Below are 24,066 nucleotides of genomic sequence, written 5' to 3'. Positions count from 1 at the left end.
GTGAGTCGGACATGACAGGCGGCTGAGCAGGAATGCACGCGTGACTGAACTGGAGGGTGCCCGGCAGAGGGCGCTACCCTCAGCGGAACGCTTAGGGGCTCTAAGGCGCTGGGCTCAGTGGGACAGTGTGTGTGCCCTTTTGCCTTGCACGTAGCAAGATGGAATATCTGTACATTTCCCAAGCCATGCCTCCACCCTGAGGGGCTGATGGGCCAGTCTAATGCCGTGAACGCTGGAAACAGCCTGTAGAAGCAAAGCAGCGGGCAGAGGAAGGGCCTGCTGCAGACTGGAAATGCTAAATCAGCCTCTTCAAGGCACTTAATTGGAAATAACGATCAGCACTTCATGGCCCAAACCGGAGCTACCTACAGGCTCTACCTGGCCCCCCAGACCACCAGTTTGTAACTTTGTTGCAGTCTCAAGGCCTCGAAGATTACCAGTGTGGAGACTGAGGGGCTGGGCGCCCCTTCCCCTAGGCTGATGGGAGTGTCATTATTGGGTCTGCTGAGGACTAAACGGGCTGGGTACATGAGGGGCCAATCCCCTGGTCACTACAGGCTTCCGAAGAGCTGAGGCCTCTCATGTCAGCAAAGGCTCTGCTCCCTCTGTACCGTGGACAACAAGGTCCCCCGGCTTCTCCAGCTTGTGGTTCAAGAGGAGTGGGAGAGCCCTGCTTTCAAGGGCTGTGTTCCTCAGTGCACAGGAGCATGTCATCCACTTGGGATGTCATCCCTTTTGTTATTTTAGGAAGTTGCCTGCAAGGTGCTGCCTGCCCTCAAGGTCTGATCCTTAAGGACTCTGCATGCTCCAGCTTCTGTGTGAGTTTCACCTCTAGCCCTTGAGGGCACCCCCCTCCACTGGCCCTGCTGCCTAAGCCTCTCACTGGTTCTCAGCCTCCCTCAGCACCAGACATTCCTGGGGCGTGGCCCACTTCCCAGTCATTGCAGAGATCTGTATCTCTAATGATGCTCTCCTGATAAATGGTGGGAAATGGTCGAAATGGTCTTGGACAGGGGGTGTGTCTCTATCTACCAGTTTGTGGGGCAGAGGCCACAGCCAGGGAGACAATGTTCCCTGAGATTTTGAGATTTGGAGGAAGGAGGCAACTGGGAGAGTCCTTCTATTTACTAAGAAGCCATAAAGGTGCTGCAGGGAGCAGCCCATAAGGTGGCGAATGTGTGTGCGCACGCCCACACTCACTCGTAAACACAACCCACCCACCTGCGTACGTGTTATACACCCAGGAACTTACCGAAGCAAAACTGGTTTTGGTTTAGGAGATTCGATTTCATGCTAAACAAATTTCATCAGGATTTTCATATGAAGGGTTTGTTCCTCCCCGAATGTGCCCTGCTTGGCTGCATGTTAATGTGGTCAAATCCAATCTCCGAGTTCTCTGCAGGCCCTGGAACCGGGTTCTCAGGACTCGGCTCCTGGCTGCTGGCTGAGACTGGGGGAGGCAGTTGCTGTCACTAGCGGCTTCCAAGGCCCTGGGCTGCCCTTAGAGCTCAGGGAACACAGGAATGGAAGCGGAGAGCCAGCAAGGGGCGAGAGGCTCCATCACCAGGAGTGAGAGCCAGGGAGATGCCGAGGCCCTGGAAGCTTGACTGGTGGCACAGAGAGCCCCACGTGGGGGGCTCAGAATGTCAGTCTGCTCAGAAGAAGCGATTCACCCGTCACATACTGAGGACCTGTGGGGTGCATCGGGCCCTTGGGCAGGGTACTGTCCTTTGTGGCCTCTAAGGGATCCAGGGAGCAGGTTGCCCAGACTTAGCACATACAACTACAAGACACCAGTTAATACTTTTTTCTTGTAAGTATTTATGTCCATGTGACCCTATACCTGTCCAGATGGCCAGACGGGTGTGTCCTGAGCGCTCCTGGGGCCCCAGGAAGCAGAACCATCTTCCTGAGGGCGGCCCCAGGGCCCCAGGAGGCAGAACCATCTTCCTGAGGGCGGCCCCAGGTGCAGCCCCTGGTCTGGTGATTTCGCAGCCCCGCCAGAGAGCCCTCCTTTCCTCTGCGTGTCTAGAGGAATGTCTGTGGCACTGGCTCCTCTTTCCCACTTCTCAGAGGAGGTGGGGCCTTCCTGTGAGGGATGGTGGGAGAGCAGTCTTTATCTGCTGGTAACAGAGCTGAGATTTTCCCAGGGCAGGAGCAGGGGCTGCTGTCTTGCTGGTAGAGGTAGGCTGGGTGCTGGTCTCTCAGTGATTAAGAACTTGTCATGGGAGGAGCTCAGCTGGGTGAGAGCTGAGCATGACTGCTGTCTCAGGCTGACCTGGTGAATGTGGGTCGCATGTGGGGGTCCCTGACCCCAGAGGCCCCTCACAAGCTACCAATTCTAATGCTGCAGGCTGAGCAGCAGCGGGCAGATACCTCCAGAGTCTCCCTGTCTCTGTCTACTCCAGAAGGCCTCCCTGTGGTGACTCTAGACTCCCACATCAGCATCATCCAAGAGATGAAAACAGAACAGAACAGACAGACTGTGGCTTCTGCTCTAGTCGAGACCCAGAGCCTGCGAGTCAGACTTGCATTCCAGGATACCCCTGCAGCAATGCCGTCCCCGTATGAGCACGCGGGCTCCAGCCCGATGCACCTCTGGGTGTGAGAGTGACCTGCTTCCTGCCGGGTTTGTGCCTCTTTCCAGCGTGGGCAGAGGGCTTCCTGGACAGGGGTGAAATGGCTGTCTACCAGGACCCTGGCACAAGGCCTGGCTCAACAACAGAAGATACCAGTGAGCGAGTGGACAAGTGATGCATTGAAAGATGACATCATGTCAAGGACGAGAGGTCTGTCGTCTGCTTCATTCCGCCATCAGATAAACAGATGTGGTTTCACTCTCAGGACCGGTCATCATGTAGATACTGGAGTCTCATATTCCAGATACAAAAACTGAGGCCGAAGTCGGCAGGTAGTGGGGACCCTGGGAATGGGGCTCGGGCTCCCTGGTCCCCGGGCGCTTCTCTTGTCTGCGATCATCACTGTGTGTGCCTGGCCCTAGATTCCGGTCTCTGGATGCTGAGCTGTGGCTGCACAGCTTTGCACAGCTCCTGCTCCTAGGCCCCTCATCTCTGCTGGATTTGGGGTGTCCGCAGGCCTGCATCCATGTGGTCCTTATTTAGACTTTGGCCCAGTCTGCCAGTGTTCCTGGCCTCTGCCCTGGCTGTTGGGGGCCCTAGTGTCTGCTCTCTCCGCCTTCCTCAGGCCTCTGTCCTGGACTTCCCTCCACCACTGACAATTGTCAGGGACCCCAGGCTGGCTGCTTCTGAAATACTGAGACCAGCAGGAGTCTCTTCCCACCAGGTTGCCAAGGACCTTCTGACTCTGGATCCCTCTGCCTGGGGCTTTCCTCCCTGCCCCATCCCGTGTGAAGATACAGGGAGAACCTGACTGTCCACAAGCCAAGGAGAGAGGACTCAGAAGATGTCAACCCTGAGGACACGCTCCTCCAGACTTCCAGCCTCCAGAACTGTGAGAAAATTTTCTGTGGTTTAAGCCCCCGGCCTGCGGTACTTTGTTCTGGCAGTCCTAGCAAGTGACCCCAGCCAGAGTGACGTGCCCCAGAACACGAGAGATCTCTCTTTAGCCTTGCCACCTCCTGTCACATTTGTTTGACCAAGCATCTTAGCTCCAAGACCCCAGCAACAAGACCCAGCCCCATCCTCCCATTTTTCCCTGTGACCCGGGGAACCAAAATGCAGAGCTCAGGGAATGCTTGTTGAGTGAATGAGCCCCAGACAGCCTTTGGGCCAGCAGACCTCTCAGCCTGGGGTAAATAACAGAAACTCTAGACTCCCACATCAGCATCATCCAAGAGATTAAAGCAAAACAAAAGCTGTGTTTTGGAACATGACAGCAGCCCTTGGTATGTATGACCTTGCTTGTTGGCCTTCCCGGGGAGGGTGCTCTGCTTCAGTTCATGGTCTTCCGCTGCAGCTCCAGACTGACTAGGGGACTGGAAACGGGCAGTCTGCCAACAGCACATGCAGACAGTACGGGCGGAGGCATGGTCCTTGGCCCCGGGGTCAGACACATGCCCTTCTCACCCAGAGAGGGGTGCTCTGGGCCGGAGCTGAGTCTCCTCCTCCATCTTTCCGTTTGCAAAGAACTCGAGGTTGACAGGCAGACTGCTATTTCCTAATCACCCTTCACTCACTCACTATTTTTGACACAGTTCATACCACCATCGCTTTCTTAATATTTATCTTTACATGGACCCGCTGCCCCCTGGAGGCCAGATAACCTGGGCCAAGAGACACTGAGTTTTTTTTGTTAGCCCCAGGCCTGAGCTGAATTGGGATGGGCCACTCACCAGGATATCTGCAGGGCTTAGAGAAATATGGGGAGGATTGGTATTCTCTAGAAGGGAAATCGCAGGGAGGGAGTTAAAGCTGAGGAGCGTTGCCACCCCAAATCCCTGGGTGCTCGCCTTAGCTGGATTTCACTGAAGAGGCAGGTGAACTCCCTTTCAAGGCTTCTGGAAGGCTGGAGGTGGGGAGACGCAAGAATGAGGGGGCTGCCTTCATGGTCTGATGCCTGAATCTTAAGGTGCTGGAACTTCTCAGAGGGGCTCACTACTTGCCCCCTGCCATGTATTTTCAGATGGAGAAAAAAGTCACATGGCAGTCCAGATTCTCCCAGGATAAGCTGCAGCTTAAAACCCGTATGTGAACTGGGGCCCTTGACCTTGTAAAGACAGGTCCCCAGAAAAGCCTGCTAAGCCCGAGCCCAGCCAGGACCCACTGCCTGCTGTGGCGTGCAGAGCAGGGCCAGGCACCCCAGGCAGGGTGCGTCCTCCCAGCTGACTTGCTTACACCTGTGGTGGGCAGCCATCGTGTCTGTGTTCTGAGCCCAGTCATGGAAGCCGGGCCTCCTGAATGTGCTCTCTTGCTCCCCAAGGTCCCCTGCATACAGAGCAAGACCACAGGAGGAGCCAGATCCCACTGAGGGAAATGGAGGACTGAGAAGCATTCCAGAAGTGGGCTGTGTGTCCCTGAGGCCTGCCTGCCTTCCTAAGTGTGGAGCCACAAACACCTCGGTGGGAAGGCTGGCAGTTTTAAATTCAAGAGCCCTCTTGTATCTGGAAAACAGTTGTTTTAATAAAATAACAATACCATATTCCCCATTAGTTCCCAGGAAGCAACCCACGTTTTTTCAGTGCAATAAGCCCTTTGAGAGGTGGGTCATGTGTAATAGCGAGTGCTGGCTGGCACCCCTGAGCCACAGTTTCCAGCATGCTGCTTAGGGGTCCCGATCCACGTGTGTATCTGTTTTATTGAGGCATACCCTGTGTAATCCAAGGCCAAAGTCCAGGCTATGGAGCTCCAGCGGCCTGTGGCCTCCTCTTTGGGGACCTGTTGGAAGGGAGGCCTTGGGGGTTTCTTTTGCATCCCAGGCACTGCGTCTGAGCCCTCCACTTGGTACTGCTGCCTGTTGGGGCACGTGGCTGCCATGCCAGAGCCTCCACCGGCTCCTGCCTCCTACCCCTCTGCAGACCAGCAGAATATTCTTCCCTTCTCATCGCCGACCAGGAGTTTGGTCTGGTTTCTTGGGAAAAGAAAAAATAAAGAAGCGTATTAAAGCAAACCTGTGCACCCCGCTTATCCCAGACTGCATGCGGGACATCACAACATGGGGGAGGGGGTTCAGGCCAGGACCCCAGGAGAGCCTGCACCTGGCCTCCCCCTGAGGCAGGGGAGAGTCTTGCGACTCAGGGAGAGCTCTGATCTAGGAGGGTTATGGCTGTGGAAGCACTGAGGGGATGCTCCCAGGTGCTGGGCTCTGGGGAGCAGGGCAAGACCCTGACATTTTCCCTCCAGCATCTTTGGGGGTATCTCCTATCCTTTGAGCTATGTAGTCAGGCTGGTAGGCAGAAGGAAGGGCAAGTTCTTCAGCAAAGAATGAGGGCTCAGGGCCTTCTGTCCCTTCCCATACACCCCACCCTAAGCCACCCACCTCAGTCTGGCCTTCCCACCACAGCAGGACTCGGGTGCCCCACTTCAGGGCAGGAGGGGAGAAGGACAGGGCTCCTGAAGATCTGGTCCCCTGAGACTAACACGCCTAGTGTGTAGAACAGGCTAATGATTCTAAGTTCTACCATCGAGTAATTGTAAAGAATAAGACAATGCTGCCAAGGGTAGTGTCTGACACCCGTCCATTCCACGTTGGCTTCGAGCCCTTGAAAGGCATTTCTGTAACGTAGGATGAGCATCATACATAATGTTACAATCGTCAAGGGACCTCAGGAAAAAGTCCCTCTTTCGGATAAACTTACAAGTCAATATACTTTTACCTTCTGGATTTCTTTATGAATCCACAGATATTCAAGAGAGTGAGAGGAGAAAGAGACAGCAAGAATATGTGTGTTAAGAACCATTTCCTGGGCCCTGCATGGCCATCTTGCTACTGTACATGCTGGGGCCCCCTGGGCTCCTGGGTCCCTGTAGTGAGGCCACCTCCTGGGGCCCAGAGTCCTGAGGGGAACAGCCAGGGCTTCCTAGGGGCAGCACAGCGCCCTCTGCTGGAGGCTGGGCACAGCCAGCTGTTGTTACCTGGACACGGCCAGAGCCGTCACTGCAGAGCTGGCCTTGCTCGGTTTCCCTGTCAAAGCCACGCTGACATCCAGCTCTCTGCAAAGGGCAAGATTCTTCTCCCACCGGTGAACTATGAGGAACGTGCAAGAGGATAGTTAGAAGAGCCGAGCGGTTTCACATATATGCGTGTATACATCCACACGCAGGGCCGCAAACACGTACACGTATATTTATATTTGTGGTCAGCAACTTGTTAAATTGAGGGGGAAAATATATTTAATCTTGGCCTGTGCTGTTGCAAAAAGGGCCGTCCCAATTTAATTTGCAGGCTGTGATAGTTACATGTGCTGACGTGCTGCGGTATCCATTGTGTACCAAATTGGATTTGTGTATTATTGCTTTCTAAATTGCATGCCTAGTTCAGCAAAATTGTTCATCAGTGTTTACTGGCTTTATGCTTAATAAGATACTCCACAATACCTTGCTGCCAGGATGTAACGCAGCCTGTAATTGCCTAGTAAAAATAAATTACATAAAGTCGGCATTATCAACTTACCTAAATCCGCTCACGCCATGACCAATAATTAAATGCTGAGAATGTTTGTTTTCAAAAAATAGAACTCGGTGATTGCTACTTCACTCATTTTAATGACTTATTTGGGGACAGAGGGTAGTTCCTTCATGGAGGGTGAGGTAGAGGCCCGCCACTGTGAGGTCACTTGGGTGCCGTCAGGGCAGTAGCGACGCAGCTGTCCCAGCTGGCCCAGGGTGGCAGACAGCGCTGTGCTCCAGGAAATGCACGTGTGTTTTGTGTTTGTGCATAAGTTCCCAAACCAAGCTTTTCCTATGGACTTTTTGTGTACCAGATTGAGCCCAAGTCTACGGAGTGATTCCTAAAATAAACTGGACTCAGTTGGGTTGGTCTTGGCTGCAAATGAGAAATAAATGAATTCCAGGGAGAAATTGGACATCTGCACACAATGCGGCAGCCCCCGCATCCTCAGTGCCCTCAAAGAACCCCTTTCTTGCCTCTCAAGCTACTCAAGGAATGCAGTAACATACACCCCAAGAGACATGCGCAAATATCTGGGTGTCAGGCCGAGGACTAGTTCCCTTCCAACAGAACAGTTCTAAGCAATATTCTGAGCACGGTGAGCCCTGCAGTGGCTTAGGTCTATAAACCTGCACATGGGTTTGCTGACTCTAAGCAGTGACCTAGCCTGATTTTCATGAATATGTCTGTGCCCTTGTGTCATTTCATCCAAAGCCTCCTTTGAACTGTAACCACAAGCAGAGCAATTAATTCTACTTGGCAGTGGTGACCTCAGGCTGGTCAGGACAAACAGCAGAGGACAGACATGGGCCTGAGGCTTCTGTCCGCCTGACACCATCAGGTAAGTCCCATGACATCGGCCAGTGTGTTAGGGGAGAAGTCTCCCTGTAATCGGAGAAAATGGTAATCATGACCCACATTCTGTTGAGGAGATCTTTGTCTATGGCATTATTTTTCTGTCATCAGCTTCCTACACGTTAGGATGTACAGGAAGTACCTCTATTGGCAGAGAGGGGAACTGAGGACCGAAGAAGTTGCAGGAGACAGAGCTGGGGCTAGAGCTTGGTTTCCTGACATTCATCTTGCTTCTCATCTCATAGAGCCCCTTCCTAATGAGCACAGCCTCGTCGACCCTGAGTAGAACCCACAAAGCCATTGGCACTTCCAGAACCAACGGAACGGCTCTGAGACGCCCTTTGCTCATCTGTCCCTTCATCCATCTACCTACCCATGCAGCTGACATTCTGGCTCAGATGCCCACTTATCAACCATGGGCTGAGCTAATGCCTTTAGCTTATCAGAGCTCAGTAGCTTCAGAAGTGGTCAGCTGAGCCCAAGACTGAGAACACGTCATGAGCCCACAGAACACGTCATGAGCAGGGGGAGAATAAGAACTCTGTTCTAGCTCTCCTCCAAATGGGTGGGGGCAGGGGAGAGAGTTTGGCCCCTGTCCTCCAAAGAAGAACTGTGAGCTCCTAAGAATGCACAGGACTCTTTACACCGTGATGGGCTGATTCACTGTGGTCCCAAAGGACCCTAGAGATCTTAGGGCCAGTGAACTGAATCCCCAGTGGCTATGGATTCTTGTAAGGTCACCATTCTAGGCCAGTCTATGCTGCTGACGAGGGCATCGTCTGACGGCATTATGATGAAGGAAGGGATTCTCGTGTAGATTCTAGGACCTAGCAGGGGCTCAGCCAATGCCCGTGTCTGCTGGTGTGGATGAAGAATCCATGCATCAGTGGCTAAATGAATCAAGGAGGTATGGAGCACATTCTAGAAATGAGCTGAAAACGGGTATTCCCTGTAGAAGACAAGCCTCCATGATCTGGAAAATTCTCTCTAGTGGATGCTCATGGGTCCTGGGATGCAGAACAAACCAGAAGGACCCATGATTCCAACAGTGAGGCCACGCAGGACTCCCAGGAGTGAGGCTTGTGTCTGCGCTCATCCTGGAGGGATGGTCTGGCCCTGGCCGAGGAGCTTGCTCTGGGAGTGGGCGTGTCTACTCTGGGGGCAGAAATGAGAACTCTAATAGCTTCGGGCCACTTCAGGCAAGTTGCTGAACCGCTCTGTGCCTCAGTCCCCTTCTCACCCAGGCCTCATCGAAGTATCTTCTTCATGGGGTTGCCGTGAGAAGCACGAGAACACACGGGAGGGGTGAGTGGTGGAGACTGCTCCCAGTCAGCTGTGTCCCTCCCAGCTCTGTGGCCGTGGTCCTGGTGGCGCTGATGCCAGAGGCCACGGCGACAGACGTGAGGTCAGATCATCCTACTCCAGGCCCAAATGCTACACCCGAAGAGGGCTCTGCTGCAGAGTGGCGGCTTTCACTCTGCTGATACCGGCAGTCACCCAGGGACTTGTTAGATACGGGAACTCCATCCTTCTCCAACCTTTTCCTTGAGGTTAGGACCCACATCTAAATGCTTCATGAGCCTCCTGGGCCATGCTGATGCAGACCACCCTCAGACCTACTTTGAGGAACTTTCCGTGCAGGTTAGGGGGTCCTGAATCAGGGACAACAGGGCAGACTGGGGCCGATGGAGCCACTTCCTCTCCCCGGGAACGCAGCAAAGCCATCCCTGCTCCTGTCTGCAGCCTGGCAGTCCAGGCCAGTGGCCAGCTGGATGGTCCCAGGTCCTGGGCTGGGGAGTTTGGCATTTAGGAGTCACCCAGGAAGATGGATAGCATCAAACCAAGCTTGGCTGGGTGTGGCCCCTTCTGGAGCTCGGGAGCCCCAACAACCACCACCAGCACTGTTCACAGGCCCGAGGAGCATCTCAGAGCCAGCTGGTCCCTGAAGGGTGAGGCTGGGCCTCAGCGGGGCTTATAAACATGGATTCATGCTCCACCACCAGCTCACAGAAAACTGTGCTCCTGACCGGAGATCTGTCAACATCTCAAGAAACTCACTGTCTTCCCTGGTCTCTGCAGGCCTGGCTGGAGCTGCAGCCCTCGCCAGAGTAGAGGAGAGGGGAGGGGAGAGAGGGCTGAGCAAGGCAAGGGTGCCCCCAGGAACCAGGAGCACAGCAGTTACCTCTGGGGCTTGGAGATGATGGAGCCCAGGGCTCCTCTGGCGCTGCCTGCCCGGGAACAGACATCTTCACGTCTTCAGTCTTCCAGATCTGTCCAGAACAGAGAACGTGCCATGGGCTGGGGCAATGAACCTGTCTGCAGGCTTGGGGCCGTCCTTCCCTCCACACCTGGGGGACCCTGACGGAAGGCGGCATGGCCCCATCTCACTTCTGATGTTGACATATTCCCAGCATAAAAGCCTGCTTAGGCTTCAGTCTGCCTGCGGGATGAGTTCCCTCCCCACCCTGGGTCGTAGGGCACCTTCCCCGACCCCTTACCTGCAGCGACGAGACTCAGCAGTCAGCTCGTTGTCATTTTACTCAGCTAGTGCCCACTGATCTGCCACCGTTCCCAGAGGCCTCCCTCACCACCCCGCAACACGACTTCCCGTCCTCTACGTGTGGTGCCAGATCTGTGGCGAGCGCCCTCAGGCTGACCACACATGGCATCTCACTTGCTGAGCCTGGACTCTCTTTCCCTGCAGGACAATGAGCAGCCTCTACTTGCAGGCTTCTGTGAGCGCCGCACCGGGTCTAGCCCAGCGCTGGGCTGGCCCGGGAGCTCAGTTAGTGCGCTGAGTGGACAAGGGCAGAGCGCCTGAGGACTCGCGCTCCTGCTCTGCAGGCCCATGAAGGAAGTGCGGCTGCCCCCAGCCAGCCGGGCTCCTCTGGCTGACCCACAGGACAGACCGCGACCCACCCAGCCCTTACCCGCATGGCCTCCTCGTGTTTTAGCCAGCCCAGGGCGCCCTTCCCTCGGCAGAGACCCTGTGCTCCTCTAGCCCACGGACGAGGCCCTGCAAGGGGACTTCCCAGCGGGCTCTCCTCGGTGTCGTCTCTCCCGTCCACGCACCTGGACCCCTTAGCCTGCACGACCCTCTCTGTCCGCCCTGACTTCTCACCCTCAGGGCTCGGCTGAAATGCCAGCTCCTCTGCTGGAAACACATCCACTCTCCACTTGGCCCCCCACCCTGTTATTCATCCTGCTTCCTGAGGCATCACCTCTGCGATGATTCTCAGACTTTGGGAATGGAGGCTCCTGGAGGATAGGGCTCCGTTTCAGCCATGCTGGCTGGCCCACAGTGAGCTTTCACAGATGCGTGTAGAATTCAAAGAGCATTTTCTTGAATACCTCGAGGCATGCAACTGACACTTCCTTTCAAAAATTGTGGGATTCAAGTGGCACTTTCTGAGTAAAGCTCTTAATCGTTTCTCATCTTATTTATTCCTCCCTCCTTGCTGTCAGTCTCAGAAACGTCACCTGTGCCTTGCTCTCCCCACACTATTCCTCCCACCTCAATGTCTCTCCTTTATTTTCTTCCTGGTTTCTCTCCCCAAGGCCTTCCTCAGAGCATGCATGGCTCTGTTTAATTATCCCACTCATAGCATGAGACACATATGGATATTTTCTGTTTGTCTTTTTTTCCCTAGAATATGACATCTTGAGGACAAGGGCTTGTTTATCATTAATCTTTGGATCCCTTATTATGAGGTGCAGAGACAGAGTTCAGTGAATGTTAGGTGGGTGGATAGCTGGAGGGACAAATAAGTGGACAGATGAGCAGACGGAAGGGTGAGTGCAGTAAGGAAAGAACGGATGGAGGAGTGGAACAGTGAATGGACAGCAGCCGAGAGAGAGAGGAGCAGCTGGAGATGGCGGACGGATGGATGGGCGGGTGGATGGATGGGTGGATGGATGGATGGGCGGATGGATGAATGGGTGGATGGATTAATGGATGGATGGATGGATGAATGGGTGGATGGATGGATTAATGGGTGGATGGATGGATTAATGGGTGGATGGATGGATTAATGGGTGGATGGATGGATGAATGGGTGGATGGATTAATGGATGGATGGGTGGATTAATGGGTGGATGGATAAATTAATGGGTGGATGGATGGATTAATGGATGGATGGGTGGATTAATGGGTGGATGGATGGATGAATGGGCGGATGGATGAATGGGGGGATGGATTAGTGGGTGGATGGATAGACAGTGAGTGAATGAGTGAAAGGATGGCCCATATGTCTCTCGTCAGTACTGAATCATGTTCTGATGCATTTGACCAGTCAGCTTTCATAACGTGACAATAAGCATTTTTCAATTGTTGAAGTATATGTTATATAAAATTTTATGTATTACATTAATATAAAAACCCCTTGCCTTTGCCCTCACATGCTGCGGGGACCTGGTCTGGAATGTTTGAATTCTGCAGTCTGCATTTGGGTACTGGCAGGCTGCAGATTTGACCCTTAGAAGAAGTGGGCAGATGGAGATGAACGTATTTCTTGCAGCACGCCCTCGTCCCATCCGAGGCACACCTACCCGGACCATGCCATCCCGACTCCCAGTGATGATGACGTGGCTTGTGTCCCACGCTGGCCCCTCCACCACGTAGCAGCAGGTTATGGCTCCTTCTGGGCCCCAGGCCGTGGTAATGCTGGCCAATGGTTGTCCGTTGACATCCCACAGGGACAAGTGGGCTCCCGCACAGGAGACGATGGTGCCCTGTGGCAGTGAGACGGGGCTTCACTTCAGGCTGGGATCACTGCCTGTCCATCTGTCCAGCTACTCAGTTTGCACACCCTCCACCTGCCGTCTTCTGAAGACTAAGCAAGGCACTCCCAGGCCTCCTAAGACATCCGCTTCTTCCCAGGGACTCACAGGCCCACTGTGCTTCCACAGAACGGCACGTTCCTGGCTCTTTTCATACTGAAATCTGGCATCTGGGTACTGTTTTCCCCAGCACAAACTGACTGGCTCGCCCTTTGGACTCCTCCCCCAGCACTCTCCCTGGCAGCCTACTGACTGGCATAAAGACCTAGCCAGGGTGTCATCCCACGCCCAGACATGGCGTCTACACCTGGCTGGCCAGCTCTGCTCCTGTGAAGCGGCTCTGGATGACCCCTGGTGGAGGGCAGGGAACAGAGGCTTGAATGACTGCATAGCGGCTCATAAAATAGGGCAGGGTCTCCTCGGAGGGAACTTCTGAGGAGACGTTTGCCCACCGCACCTCCTGAAACGTCTGTCTGCAGTGCTCGCTCCTTAGCTCCTTGGCTGTTTCGTGTCCGGCAGAGTTGTGATCACTGTCACCAAAGACCCACCAAGGACCCCAAGAGCCATCTGGGGCTAAGCCTTTGAACCTTGCCCTGGCCACAGAAGGGATGTCGGGAGCTCCATGCCCCTCTGCGGTGCCCTGGGCTGAGCGCCATCATGTCCCTTCCTGAGTGGTCTGGTGGAGTCTGCCTGAGGCCAGGGACCATGTCTGATACATCTCTGCTCAGCACCCAGCCGGCACTTCATGAACTCAGTCAGCTCCAGGACAAGGTGAGTCAAACAAGTTGTCGTCCTGATATCAGTCTTCTCTAAGGGCTGGGGACATAATCCCTTATGAATTTATTTTCTTCCATATCAGAACTTGGTGCTTTCCCTGTTACATCCACCCATTCATCCATTCAGCCAACATCCATCCACCTACCTACCCACCCTCCATTTAGCCACACATTCTTCCCTCCCTCTGCCCAACCACCCATCCATCTATCCTCTTTTTGCCCATCTAATATTCTTCCTGGATTGAAGCCCCCTTGGAGCACCACTTTCAGCCGAGCTGGCAGCAGAAGCCTCCTTCATGACGGCTTTCTCCTCCTACGATACCACTCCTCCATCTATCCACGCTCCAGGCCCCCCAGGTTTCCTATCAGCGGATGCAGAGCCTCAGAAAACCCCATACCCGACGATGAGGCTTCCAGCGTAGAAACTCCACACTGATATACATACAGGTATATGCGTCTATACACAGCATATGTTTAATACTATCTATATATATACAGTATATATACACTATATATATACACACATAATCTATCTATATTCTCTCATACACACACACACACACACACACACACATGTGGCGTGCTTCCTGACAGGCTTATCTTTGGTAGCCAGCATGGAGGGACAAGCAGAGGTGTTTCCTGACTTGGAGACCAGAGGTGCTTGCTAAGCTCACACTGATTTGCAGTCAACTGGCTGGATCAGTCAATCAAACCCAGAAGATCCCTCACCAAAGTCAACTTCCTTCCCCAGCTCCCTGATGCTCATGTCAGAACAGACACCTCCCACCAGCCCACCTCCTTGAGGGAAAAAAATAAAGAAGCAGAAAACAAAATCGAGACCAAAATTGAGATTGTTGATGGCACTACTCTGCCTGTGTAGAGAATATCCCACATATCTGGGGCCTCTATACACTCTGGGGTGGTCTTTGCCCCCAGGTCTTCTCTCAGGGGACTGCCCACCATGTCACCATGAAGAATCACAGACGTGTTGAGGACACAGACATTGAGAAAGAGGAGCCTCACCGAGACGTCACTGATGGCAACCGCAGATACGCCGTCCCTGTGGGCAGGCAGGCGGGCTACATGGGTGAGGCGGTCCAGGTCCCACAGGATGCATGTGCGGTCTTGCGAGCCACTCACCAGGAGGTTGAAGGTGACTGACGCTGCCAGGCAAGTGACGGCCTGTGTGTGTCCGTACAAGGCCTAGGGGCACGGGGTGAAGGCGCAGGTCATGAGAGGGGCCCTAACCCAGGTACTCGGGGAGATAGTCCGCTCTCCGTTTTACTCTTGGGCCCCAGATGAGAGAACAGAGATTCAGACTGATCCAGTGACTCCAGCGTTTGTCGGGTGTGTGTGTGTGTGTGTGTGTGTGTGTGTGTGCGTGCGCACGTGTATTCACGGGTGTGTGGCTGGCTTCTCAGAACCATCCCTTTCCAGGGCTGAAATCCAGATGGGGAGACTCAGTAGTCCTTTTTATCACACTCAAACGGCGACCCCAGCAACCCCCTCATGCCCTCTGCCCTCCCACGCCGTCTTGCAGTCTGAAGCGGCGCACACCACTATTAGCATGCAAGGTTGCTGGTCTGTCACGAGTGGTATCCCAACCAGTGGCTCAAGTATCACCTGGGAACTTGTCAGAAATGCACATTCTTGGGCCCCTCCCAGGTCTACTGAATCAGAAACTCTGGGAGTGGGACCCCCAAACCTGGGTTTTCACAAGCTGTCCGGAGAATCTCATGCATGCTCAAATTTGAGCATTACACTAAGGGAACTCAGAAACACATGTGCCCCTGGAAACTAAACTGGGAAGAAGGCAGGGAGGTCAGGTCATAGTTTAAAAGGGTTGCCTTTTCAAGTCCAAAGGATCCACGTTCATGTCCAGTCTGGCTGCCGGGCAGCCGGTGACTTGGGGCCTCATCTTGGCTCTCAGGTTGGCCCAGGAGGGTCTGGCTTGGCTGATGGATAGTCACATGTCCCGACCTGGCCAGAGGCCTTGCTTCCCACGGCTGATGGATAGTCACGTGTCCGGACCTGGCCAGAGGCCTTGCTTCGCACGGACGTGTCCCTGGGGGACTAGGGACGCCTCCCAGGCACACTGGGACCCCTGGGCTGCTGCTGCTGGCCGCAGCGTGGTTTCCACTACAGCTGCCAGGCCAGCCTGGCGTGAGCGCTGGCATGCACACATGTGCCTGCTGTCCTCTGCAATCAGCCTGAGAAGCGCAGAGGCGGCTCTCCGAAGCCTGACTCTCCCCTCATCTGGCGGTAAAGCTCCACCCTCAGGACTGTCTGCCACTCCCTCATTTGAGTCAATGAGGTTGCCCATCATGTTTCAAGGCGGCCACTTGGCCTGGTCACAAGAATTAAAAGTCCAGCTGCGGATCCCCATCTGTGCCCCATGGACCCTAACATGGCACCAACTGATGGGTGTGACCCACGGAAGAGGTGGGGCCACCTTAGGGGCTACTTAGGGAAATGAACACTGTCTGAAAGAAGAGAGGAAAGCAGAGGGCTTGACAGGAGCTTTCTGGTGGTCTTCCCAGAATGAACTCTAAGTTCTGACTTCCAGGGACAGAACAACTCCAGAGTGTGCAGCCTGGGGACCCAGGTGTGAGGACAGGGGATGCAGAGACATCGGCTGGGAGCCCAGTGCCTGTGTGAGCTATCTGTTACTGGAGCGGGGCCTCTGCTTTCTTGGGGGAAGCATTGGAGAAGGAGAGACCACTGTGTGCGTGGGCACCGCCCACCTCTAAGCCTCTCACCAGCCTGGAAACTAAAGCACCTGGAGGCAGTCAGCACCACTCCCTATTTGGAAAGGCCTGGGAAAAAATGGAGGACAGCAATTTTAAACGTTCTCCATTGGCTCTTCTGTTCTCAGAATAATACCTCTCATCATGGCCAACTAAAATAGCTCCACTATATCACCTTACACCTACTAAAGGAGCAAACAATGAAATAAAATAGAAACCTCTGAAAATAATCCCCTGTTCTGGATACACTGTGGTGAAATGGGCATTCCTGACTGTGGCAGCCCTATAAGACTACAGAGCCATTTCAGAAAGCATATGTCACTGTTCTGTAATTCTGCTTCCTGAAATTTGCCATAAGGAAATGATTAATCAGAAGCGAACAGCAATCTAAGATGTTTTCTGCAGCACTATTTAAAATAGTTAAAATTGGAAGCAATGTAAGTGTCTAGTTTTAGAAGAAACAGTTTACTAAGCTGTGGTACATTGACATAAAACAATTGAAATGTAATTTTATGGAGATGGAATAATATGGAACAATTGAAATGTAAATTATAGAAACTGTAGAAAAGCGGACACAGTTTGATAGGCTGGGTGAAGATGGCATCAACATATCTACACGATGATCAGAAGGGTATAAATATGTGTATCTGGGGATCAGAGCAGGTAAGGATGAAAGTTGTTATATGGATTATAATCATTTGACTTTGAAATATGTCTTTCATGTTGTAATATTTAGAAATAAAACACTTAAGAAAACTGTTAATGAAACTATTTAATGATGACTCTCTGTCTACAAGCCTATAAGTAAGGGAGGGACCCCTTTCTCTGAGCAGCTTCCAGTCTGGGGGATCCCCAAGGCTGTGTTAGCCTCTTTAGGTAAATGATAAAGTACTTTATTTCACTTAGGAAATAAGAGCCTGTGGGATTCCCCCACCTTTTTGTCTTGATTTAGAGCTAGGAGAGGATGATGAACTACATTTTATACTGTTGATACTGGGGCTTTTACACTGTCTTCACCACTAACCAGGACCTTGGAAGGGCGATGGAGGGGGGTCACTTCCCTGGCTCCCCAAGGTGTCTTTGGGATTCGGCTGGATCCCCTTATCCCTGGAGCGACGCCTGGGAGAGGCGGATTCTCCGTCCCCATAATGGTGCACAGTCTCTCCACGCAGGTCAGGAAAGTGAGGATGTGAAAAGACAGAAGGCTCTAAGCCTGGCTTGGGAGGACTTCCCTGGAGAGTCTGGGTGAAGGCAGCTCATACGCGACCTGCACAGCTGCCTCTCGGGAGGTGCCGTGGCCTCTGCAGGGTTAACCAGCCCCTCAGCACTGACCCATGGGTTCCCTCACCTCACGCCTGTTGAACGTCCACTGCTGTGCACCACGCCTGTGCTGGGGGTGGTGCCAGGGAATAAGGGCAGGCTCTGGGGAGACTCCACTGACTAGTAAAGCATCCAGAGAAGCCCAGCATCGGTTCAAGTGTAACATGTCCAATTCGGGAAATCTGGTCAGTGGCAAGCCTCGTATGGTTAACTTCTTTTTTTTTTTTTTTGGTCACTTTGGGGCTGTATGGATCACTAAAACACAGATGGAAACACGAATTGCATTTGGAGATGTAAGTGTCTCCTAGAGATATTCTCCAGCAACTTCAAGTGTATGCACAGGAAAGCACAAGGCTCAGAGTTAGAGTTCAATGTGCATCTGACCTTTCTGAGCCTCACGTTTCTCGTCTGAAAGTGGGACTAAGGGTACCTGCTTTCAAGAATACAGTTAACATGCAGAACCTTAAGTAAGCGGTCAGTTTCACTCTGTTTAATTATTCCAAGCAGCTGTGGTTTGCGAGGTAAGACCAGATGAGTTTTTTGCCTCCTGGTCTCTTCCTCCTGTGTCTGCCACAGTCACCCCTATTCTGAGACGGTCTTTTATTTTCTGGCTCTATGCTCTTGGACAAGGCACTTAACTTCTTCGATTTGATTTTTCACCAGTGAAGTGGGGATGATAATGATTCCTATGACAGGGTAAAATGAGGAGGTAAAATGAGGCTGTTCACATAAAAGTGCCTGTGAAAAACGCTAAAAAATGTCTCCTAGTGCAAAAAGCTCCCGATCTCACTGGCCCTGATGTGTAAGCAGCGTCTCTCACTGAGGCACAGGTGTCCGTGGAAGCACCAGCCCTGTGTGCTTGTCAAATCCACCCAAAGACATGAAACCGCCCAGGAATGACATGGACCCACGTGCCCTCTGCGCTCTCAGCTCCCGAGAGAGGCAGCACTCTTAGCGCTTGGGAGCTGGAGCCTGCAGACACTGAACCTGCCAGAGGGGTTACCCCTGCCCTGAGCCAGCACCCCCAGGGAGGCTCCGCACCTGCTTGAGGTGCAGGCCTGTGGCGCGGCCTTTGGTCATACGGAGCTCCCAAACACACACCACGGCGCTGGTCCCGGAGGTGATGATGGTCGTGGGGGACGGGCACGCGGCACACAGACAGCGGCCCCAGGCGGCCAAGTTCTCGAACGTCACCAAGATCTGTGGGAGATGAGGCAAGTGAGATGAACACTGGCACCAGGGCCTACACTGGGCAGGGAGCTGGAACAGGGCGACACGGGGATGTGGGCAGATCTGGCTGCTTCCACCGGCCTGCTTGTGTGCCATGGGAACCGAGGGACCGGTCATTTGTTCAAGAAAAGCCCTGGTGACAGGCTGCCCAGGTATGTCTCCAGACAGCGCCTGCACCCAAGAACAGGTGGGAAGAGGCAAGTAAGCAGGAGGGTTTGGGGACACAGCAGAAATGCCTTGTAAGCTTGGGAAAGGCAGAGCCCACTTTCAGGAAGTGGGGACATCTGGGGCCAGTTTCGCTGGCTGCCTCCTGCAGGAGGTGGGGGAAGGCTAGGGAGGGGAGGGAAAGCTTGGTGAGCAGGGAATTCATGCCACGTGCTAGGGTGGGAGAGGAGCAAGGGCAGAAAACAGGGCCAGAGGCCACGTCAAGAAGGTAGAGAGCGGATGGCCTTGCACAGGCGTGGAGGACCAGTAGCCCAGTGGCTTGCTTCTGGTAGCCTGTAAAATGTTCAGTTTGTCCCTCTGAGTCTAAGCCAGAGGAGGGGCCAGAGGGGCCCCTAAGACTTTCCACCCAAACTGAGTACCAGTCTGGGCCTTCTCAGTGCAGCCAGGTGAGCGGCCGGCAGCGGAGAACCCTGCCCCCGTGATGGCATGTCTATTACAAGAGCGACTGCCGGCAACACGGGGGAAGGCTCAGCCCACTGGCTTACCCTCTCCTCCCCAGGCTGGGGCACAGGCGCGTGCAGGAAGTGGGGGTGTGGGCAGCTGTGGCTGCTTTGGGCTCGCCAGTCTCCTGACCACCTCTGCCCCAGCCAGCAGCAGGCTGAGGCCCTGGGGCCACTCTGCACCCCGGCACCACTCGCCTTGTCAGAGCCGTAGTTGCCCAGGCAGCAGCTGAAGTCGTCAAAGCCCCAGCTGAAGGTCCTGCTCCAGTGTGGAGGCAGCAACATCTTGTTTGTCTCCACGGCCAGGATGGTCTTCTCCGTAGGAACGATGTGGCCGATGGCTCCTTTGGGGGATTCCGAGCCTAGAGAGAAGAGGTACATATCTGCTCCCCAGTCAGTAGGGAGCTTATTTGTCAAAGGACAATACCTGCTTTAGCTGGGCCCAGAGAGGAGCCATGCAGAGCCCACCCGGACTTGGCAAACACCCAGCCAGGCAGGAGCCGCTCCTTGTCCTGGTCCCTTCCTCCTGGGCCTCCCTCTAGGGGCCATGTTACACTCTGGCCCCAAGCTGGGCCCCCGGGCGCTGGGTCTCTCCCCAGACTTAACAGGTACATGAAGTGTGCGGCCATGCAGGTCTTTAGTGTCTCTGATGCCAAGGAAGAGGAGCCGAGGCTGTCAGCGCAGACAGCACAAAGCCAGAGGAGCCGGGGCGGGGCTCTGTCCTTCCTGCACCTTCCAGGCATCAGTTCTAGCAGGGCTGGAGGTGCCAAGGACACTGTTCTTGGATTCAAGAGAAAAAACCCTGACAAGCCTGGCCTTATACTCCTTGGGACCAGAAAGCTGTTCCAGGTAGACTTCCCCAAAGCAGTGAGGCCCCAGGGTGGACTTCATACACACCCAGCTCCTCTAGGGAGCAGGGCTGGGACCTGCACGGGGGCTGTCTGCTTCAGGTGCGTGCCCCTAGCCAGTGGCTGCAGGCCCACCTGGGTGGTCAGGAGCAACAGCGACTGCGGGACCCAGAGTAGGGGCTGCAATCTTGAGCTATTTCTTCTAATAGTTTCCCTTTTTCTTTATAAATTCTCTGCAGGCCCATCCAACTGGGCATCAACACAGAATTCTTTAATAGCAGCCATTTGAGTATTCCAAAGAGCAAACCCCTTTAGCGCCCCTTCTTATTTTCATCTTTCTGGAGGTGAGGAGGGGTCTGTGCATGTATGTGTGTGTGTGTGTGTCTCTGTGTGTGTGTCTGTGTGTATGTCTGTGTGTGTGTGTGTGTACATGAAAGAGAGAGGAGTGTTTGTCTCAACAGACAGACAGGCAGGTCTTCAGAAGTCAGGGTGTAACAAAGGTGGCCCCAGACACTTCCAGAGCAGAGGCCTCCCCAGACTCCTGATATGACTGGAGACACAGTTGGGCAGTCAGACCCCAAGCCTTTGCCCCAGCCTGCACCCCAGAGCCTCCAGAGGAACACCAGTCATTGGAGGGACAGCTCCGGGACAGGACACCACCCAAAGCAGGACCAGGTGCTCACCTTTGACTATGACCTGGGAGGGCCTCAGCGACTGCAGGCTGTAGAAGAAGGGCTGCGGGTGCCCAGGCAGGCTGGCAGGGGTGGAGACGTCCTTCCCAGGGGAAGGCTTCCCTGCGGCAGTCCTGGCCGGATGGGGTTTAGTAAAAAGCTGCAGAGGCAAGCAGACAGACACACACCATGCCGGTTGTTAGGACAGATGGACAGAAGGGGAGCCATCCTTGGGCAAGTCCCAGCTGTACTTCTGCCCTGGGTGCTGCTGGGGCTGAGCTTGCTCCTGACTGAGGTGAGCTGAAACAGCATCATCTGGTTCAACCTTTGGATGTTGCAGGAGAGGGGCCTGGGGCTCTGTCAGGGGCAGCTACTTTCTCAAGGCCATGGTGCAGGGCTGGCAGAGAATGCTCTTGGAAACCATATCTGTCCTCTTCTCCCAGCTGCTTGAGCAAATGATGAGCCCCCTGAGGAGCCTCTGGTCCCTGGGAGAGCTACCTTTCATGCCAAAGGGTCAGAATGACCCCCTTTCCTCCCTAGATCACGTCTCTCTTCATTTGCTTGAGCTATTTCTCATATTTTCTCTTTTTCTTTATAAATTCTCTGCAGGCCCATCCATCTGGGCATCAACACAGAATTCTTTAACAGTAACCATTCAAGTATTCTAAAGAGCACAGGCAAACCCCATTAGCGGCCTTTCTTATTTTCATTTTTCTTAGATCTCTCAAATTGTTCTTAATGCCAAACTTTTGCATAACTGGACACAGTCTGAAGTGCAAGGCCAGGCTGCCTGGCAGAATCCTTGGTGCTGGGCTCGAGAATGCAGCTGAGGCCCGCTCCAGCTCTCCACCCTCCCTCCCCGGCTGGGCTCGTGCTAGGCTGGTTTCTTCAGCCAGCAGCACAGAGCTCTGCTTCCAGATGGAAACATCCACTGAGCGCCGTGATAGGGGTGGAACCGGCCGTGGCTGGGCTCAAGGACAGCGGTGGGGCTCAGCAGGCAGCCCCGCGATCTCGGAGGAGCCTTGGTCACACCTCTGGACCAGACGCTAGACTATCTAGAAAAGTCGGGTGGGTGATCAATATAAACAGAAGTCAGACGGTTTTTAAATGCGCATTAAAGGACGCTCTCCACGCACATTAGACTAACCGAAGCACCAGGGCTGGACCCTCGTAAGGGCTTTCGCAGGCGCAGCCCCTTGTTGGAACAGTGAGGGGTCCCAAAGCATTTGATCTTGTCTTCAAGCTGGGACCACCTGGGGAATTCTAATTCTGATGATTGTTTTAGAAATATTTTTTAGAAGCTCATATTGGGTTGGTCAAAAAATTCCTTCAAGTTTTTCCATAAGACATTATGGAATATAATATCTCATTACTTAAAATCAGAATTTAAAGAGTGTACATTCCATGATCCTACTGATATTAACATATTTTTGCTTGTGGGCTACTACTTTGGATTATTTATTTCTAGTATAATATTTTTAAAATTAAAGAAATGAAACCGTTTAGCTACTCTAGCTTTTTTCCTGAAATTCTCTCCTGCCTACAAAGCCTTCCTTGGCCAAACCCACATTTGCATATACGGTCCATTCTCCAAGTCACCCTCCGGCCTTTCCACATTCCCCTTACCTAGGAGCTGCGTGAGCCTGAGCATGTCACAGTAAGGCCAGACAGAAGTGATGTTAATAGGTGAGCCCACCCAAGCCTCGTGGTTACAGATGGGGAAGGCTGTTACCCAAGATGGTCTCGAGTTGGCTGGGCCTATGTATTCATTTTCTGGTGTGGTTCCTGACTGCTTAGGCTGGGACCCCACAGTCTGTGGGGCCATGCTTTTGCCTCCAAATGGTTGTGTTCACGGAAAAAACATCTCTACACCAAATGGGAGCTTGAAGATGAACGGGGCTGGGATCAGCTAAACAGGCCTCACGATGTCATTGTGAACGCACAGTCTCACATCTCTACGGGGCTGTCCTGATGCAGATAGAGCTGGTGGGGCAAAAGGCCCGGGGACCCTGGGGCAGAGCTTGGATGCTTTCATAGTGGGGCCAATATGGTGTAGTTTTTGGAGCCAGCCAGATGCGGCAAGGTCTCACCTGACTCCTGCTACTGGTGCAAGTGTAGGCCAGTTATTTATTTAGCCTCTCTGCACCTCAGTTTCCTGATCTGTATAATCCCCGTACTCAGAACTTAAGAGAGGATTCAATGAGGGAATCACACAAATAACCTTGTCTGAATGTTAATCATAGTTCAGACACTTTCATGCACTCGGTTAATCTTCACAACAAGCCTATATAAAGGATTAGATAGTGCGGATTTATCATAGTGTCTATCACATGGGTCACAGATGGAGGTAGCCTTCAACATCGTTAATGATATCATCACCTCCCTTGACATCAGTGGGTTACAGAGAGTTAAACCTTGATATTAAAGTCCCAGAAGAAGAGGGTGGCAGGGGATGAGATGGTTAGATAGCAGCATGGACTCAGTGGACATGAACTTAAGCAAATTCCTGGAGCGAGTGGAGGACAGGGAGGCCTGGTGTGCTGTAGTCCGTGGGCTTGCAGAGTCGGACACAGCTGAGTGAGTGAGCGACAACAATCAAAGGCACAGGGAGGCGACTGCAGGCCATTCACCCTCCAGTCCTCCCCCACTTCTCCCTCTCTCTTCCATCCAAGCTCACCCCACACACACTCTTGAGAAAGTAAGACAAAAATCATGGGATGTTGTACCTGTTTGGGCACCTGTCCAAAGTTGCTGACGAACCCCAGGATGGTGCTTCTGATCAGGGGGTCGCTGATGCTGCTGAGGTCCATTTTGTCACCATAGAAGTAGGGATGGAAGGTATTAACAGCCTCCACTGCAGCTGACCCCTGCTGCTTGTACCCAAAAATGAGGTCTATCCAGTGGTGCAGGTTGGCACTGACAAAATCGCTTTCCAAAGCCTGGAACCAAAACCCAAAGAGCATGAAAAACACAGGGGTCTCATGGACTCATGGGCCCTCTGCCCAGATCAGGAGGGGGCGTGTGGTTCAGGATGCTCTCGGCACAGGAAATATAAGCGATGCCTCCCTGGGCTGGATGAGCACTAAGCA

At 53.4% G+C, this 24,066-nt stretch overlaps 1 protein-coding gene across 7 annotated transcripts in view; it reads right to left on the bottom strand.

Annotated features, from left to right (window-relative positions):
* Nucleotides 1-5,074: 5,074 nt before the first annotated feature.
* Nucleotides 5,075-24,066, bottom strand: part of WDFY4 (WDFY family member 4) — a 267,801-nt gene continuing 248,809 nt past the window's right edge. For 5 of the 7 annotated variants that reach the window (XM_042241016.2, XM_042241015.2, XM_004021557.6 and 2 more), the window contains 9 exons: nt 23,704-23,916; nt 20,990-21,137; nt 19,657-19,841; nt 18,605-18,763; nt 14,520-14,699; nt 12,490-12,672; nt 10,124-10,211; nt 6,552-6,663; nt 5,075-5,547 (listed from right to left, as the gene is read on the bottom strand). In XM_042241016.2, the coding sequence (XP_042096950.1) occupies nt 5,481-5,547; nt 6,552-6,663; nt 10,124-10,211; nt 12,490-12,672; nt 14,520-14,699; nt 18,605-18,763; nt 19,657-19,841; nt 20,990-21,137; nt 23,704-23,916 (1,335 nt within the window). In that variant the 3' untranslated portion in view covers nt 5,075-5,480. The remainder of the gene's footprint in view (nt 5,548-6,551; nt 6,664-10,123; nt 10,212-12,489; nt 12,673-14,519; nt 14,700-18,604; nt 18,764-19,656; nt 19,842-20,989; nt 21,138-23,703; nt 23,917-24,066) is intronic. The other 2 variants (XM_042241018.2, XM_060406370.1) reach the window with 1 other exon arrangement.

This window comes from Ovis aries, chromosome 25 (genome assembly GCF_016772045.2).
Source record: "Ovis aries strain OAR_USU_Benz2616 breed Rambouillet chromosome 25, ARS-UI_Ramb_v3.0, whole genome shotgun sequence".
NCBI lineage: Eukaryota > Metazoa > Chordata > Mammalia > Artiodactyla > Bovidae > Ovis > Ovis aries.
Note: the sequence above shows the minus strand (reverse complement) of the source record. Positions and strands in the feature narration are given on the sequence as shown.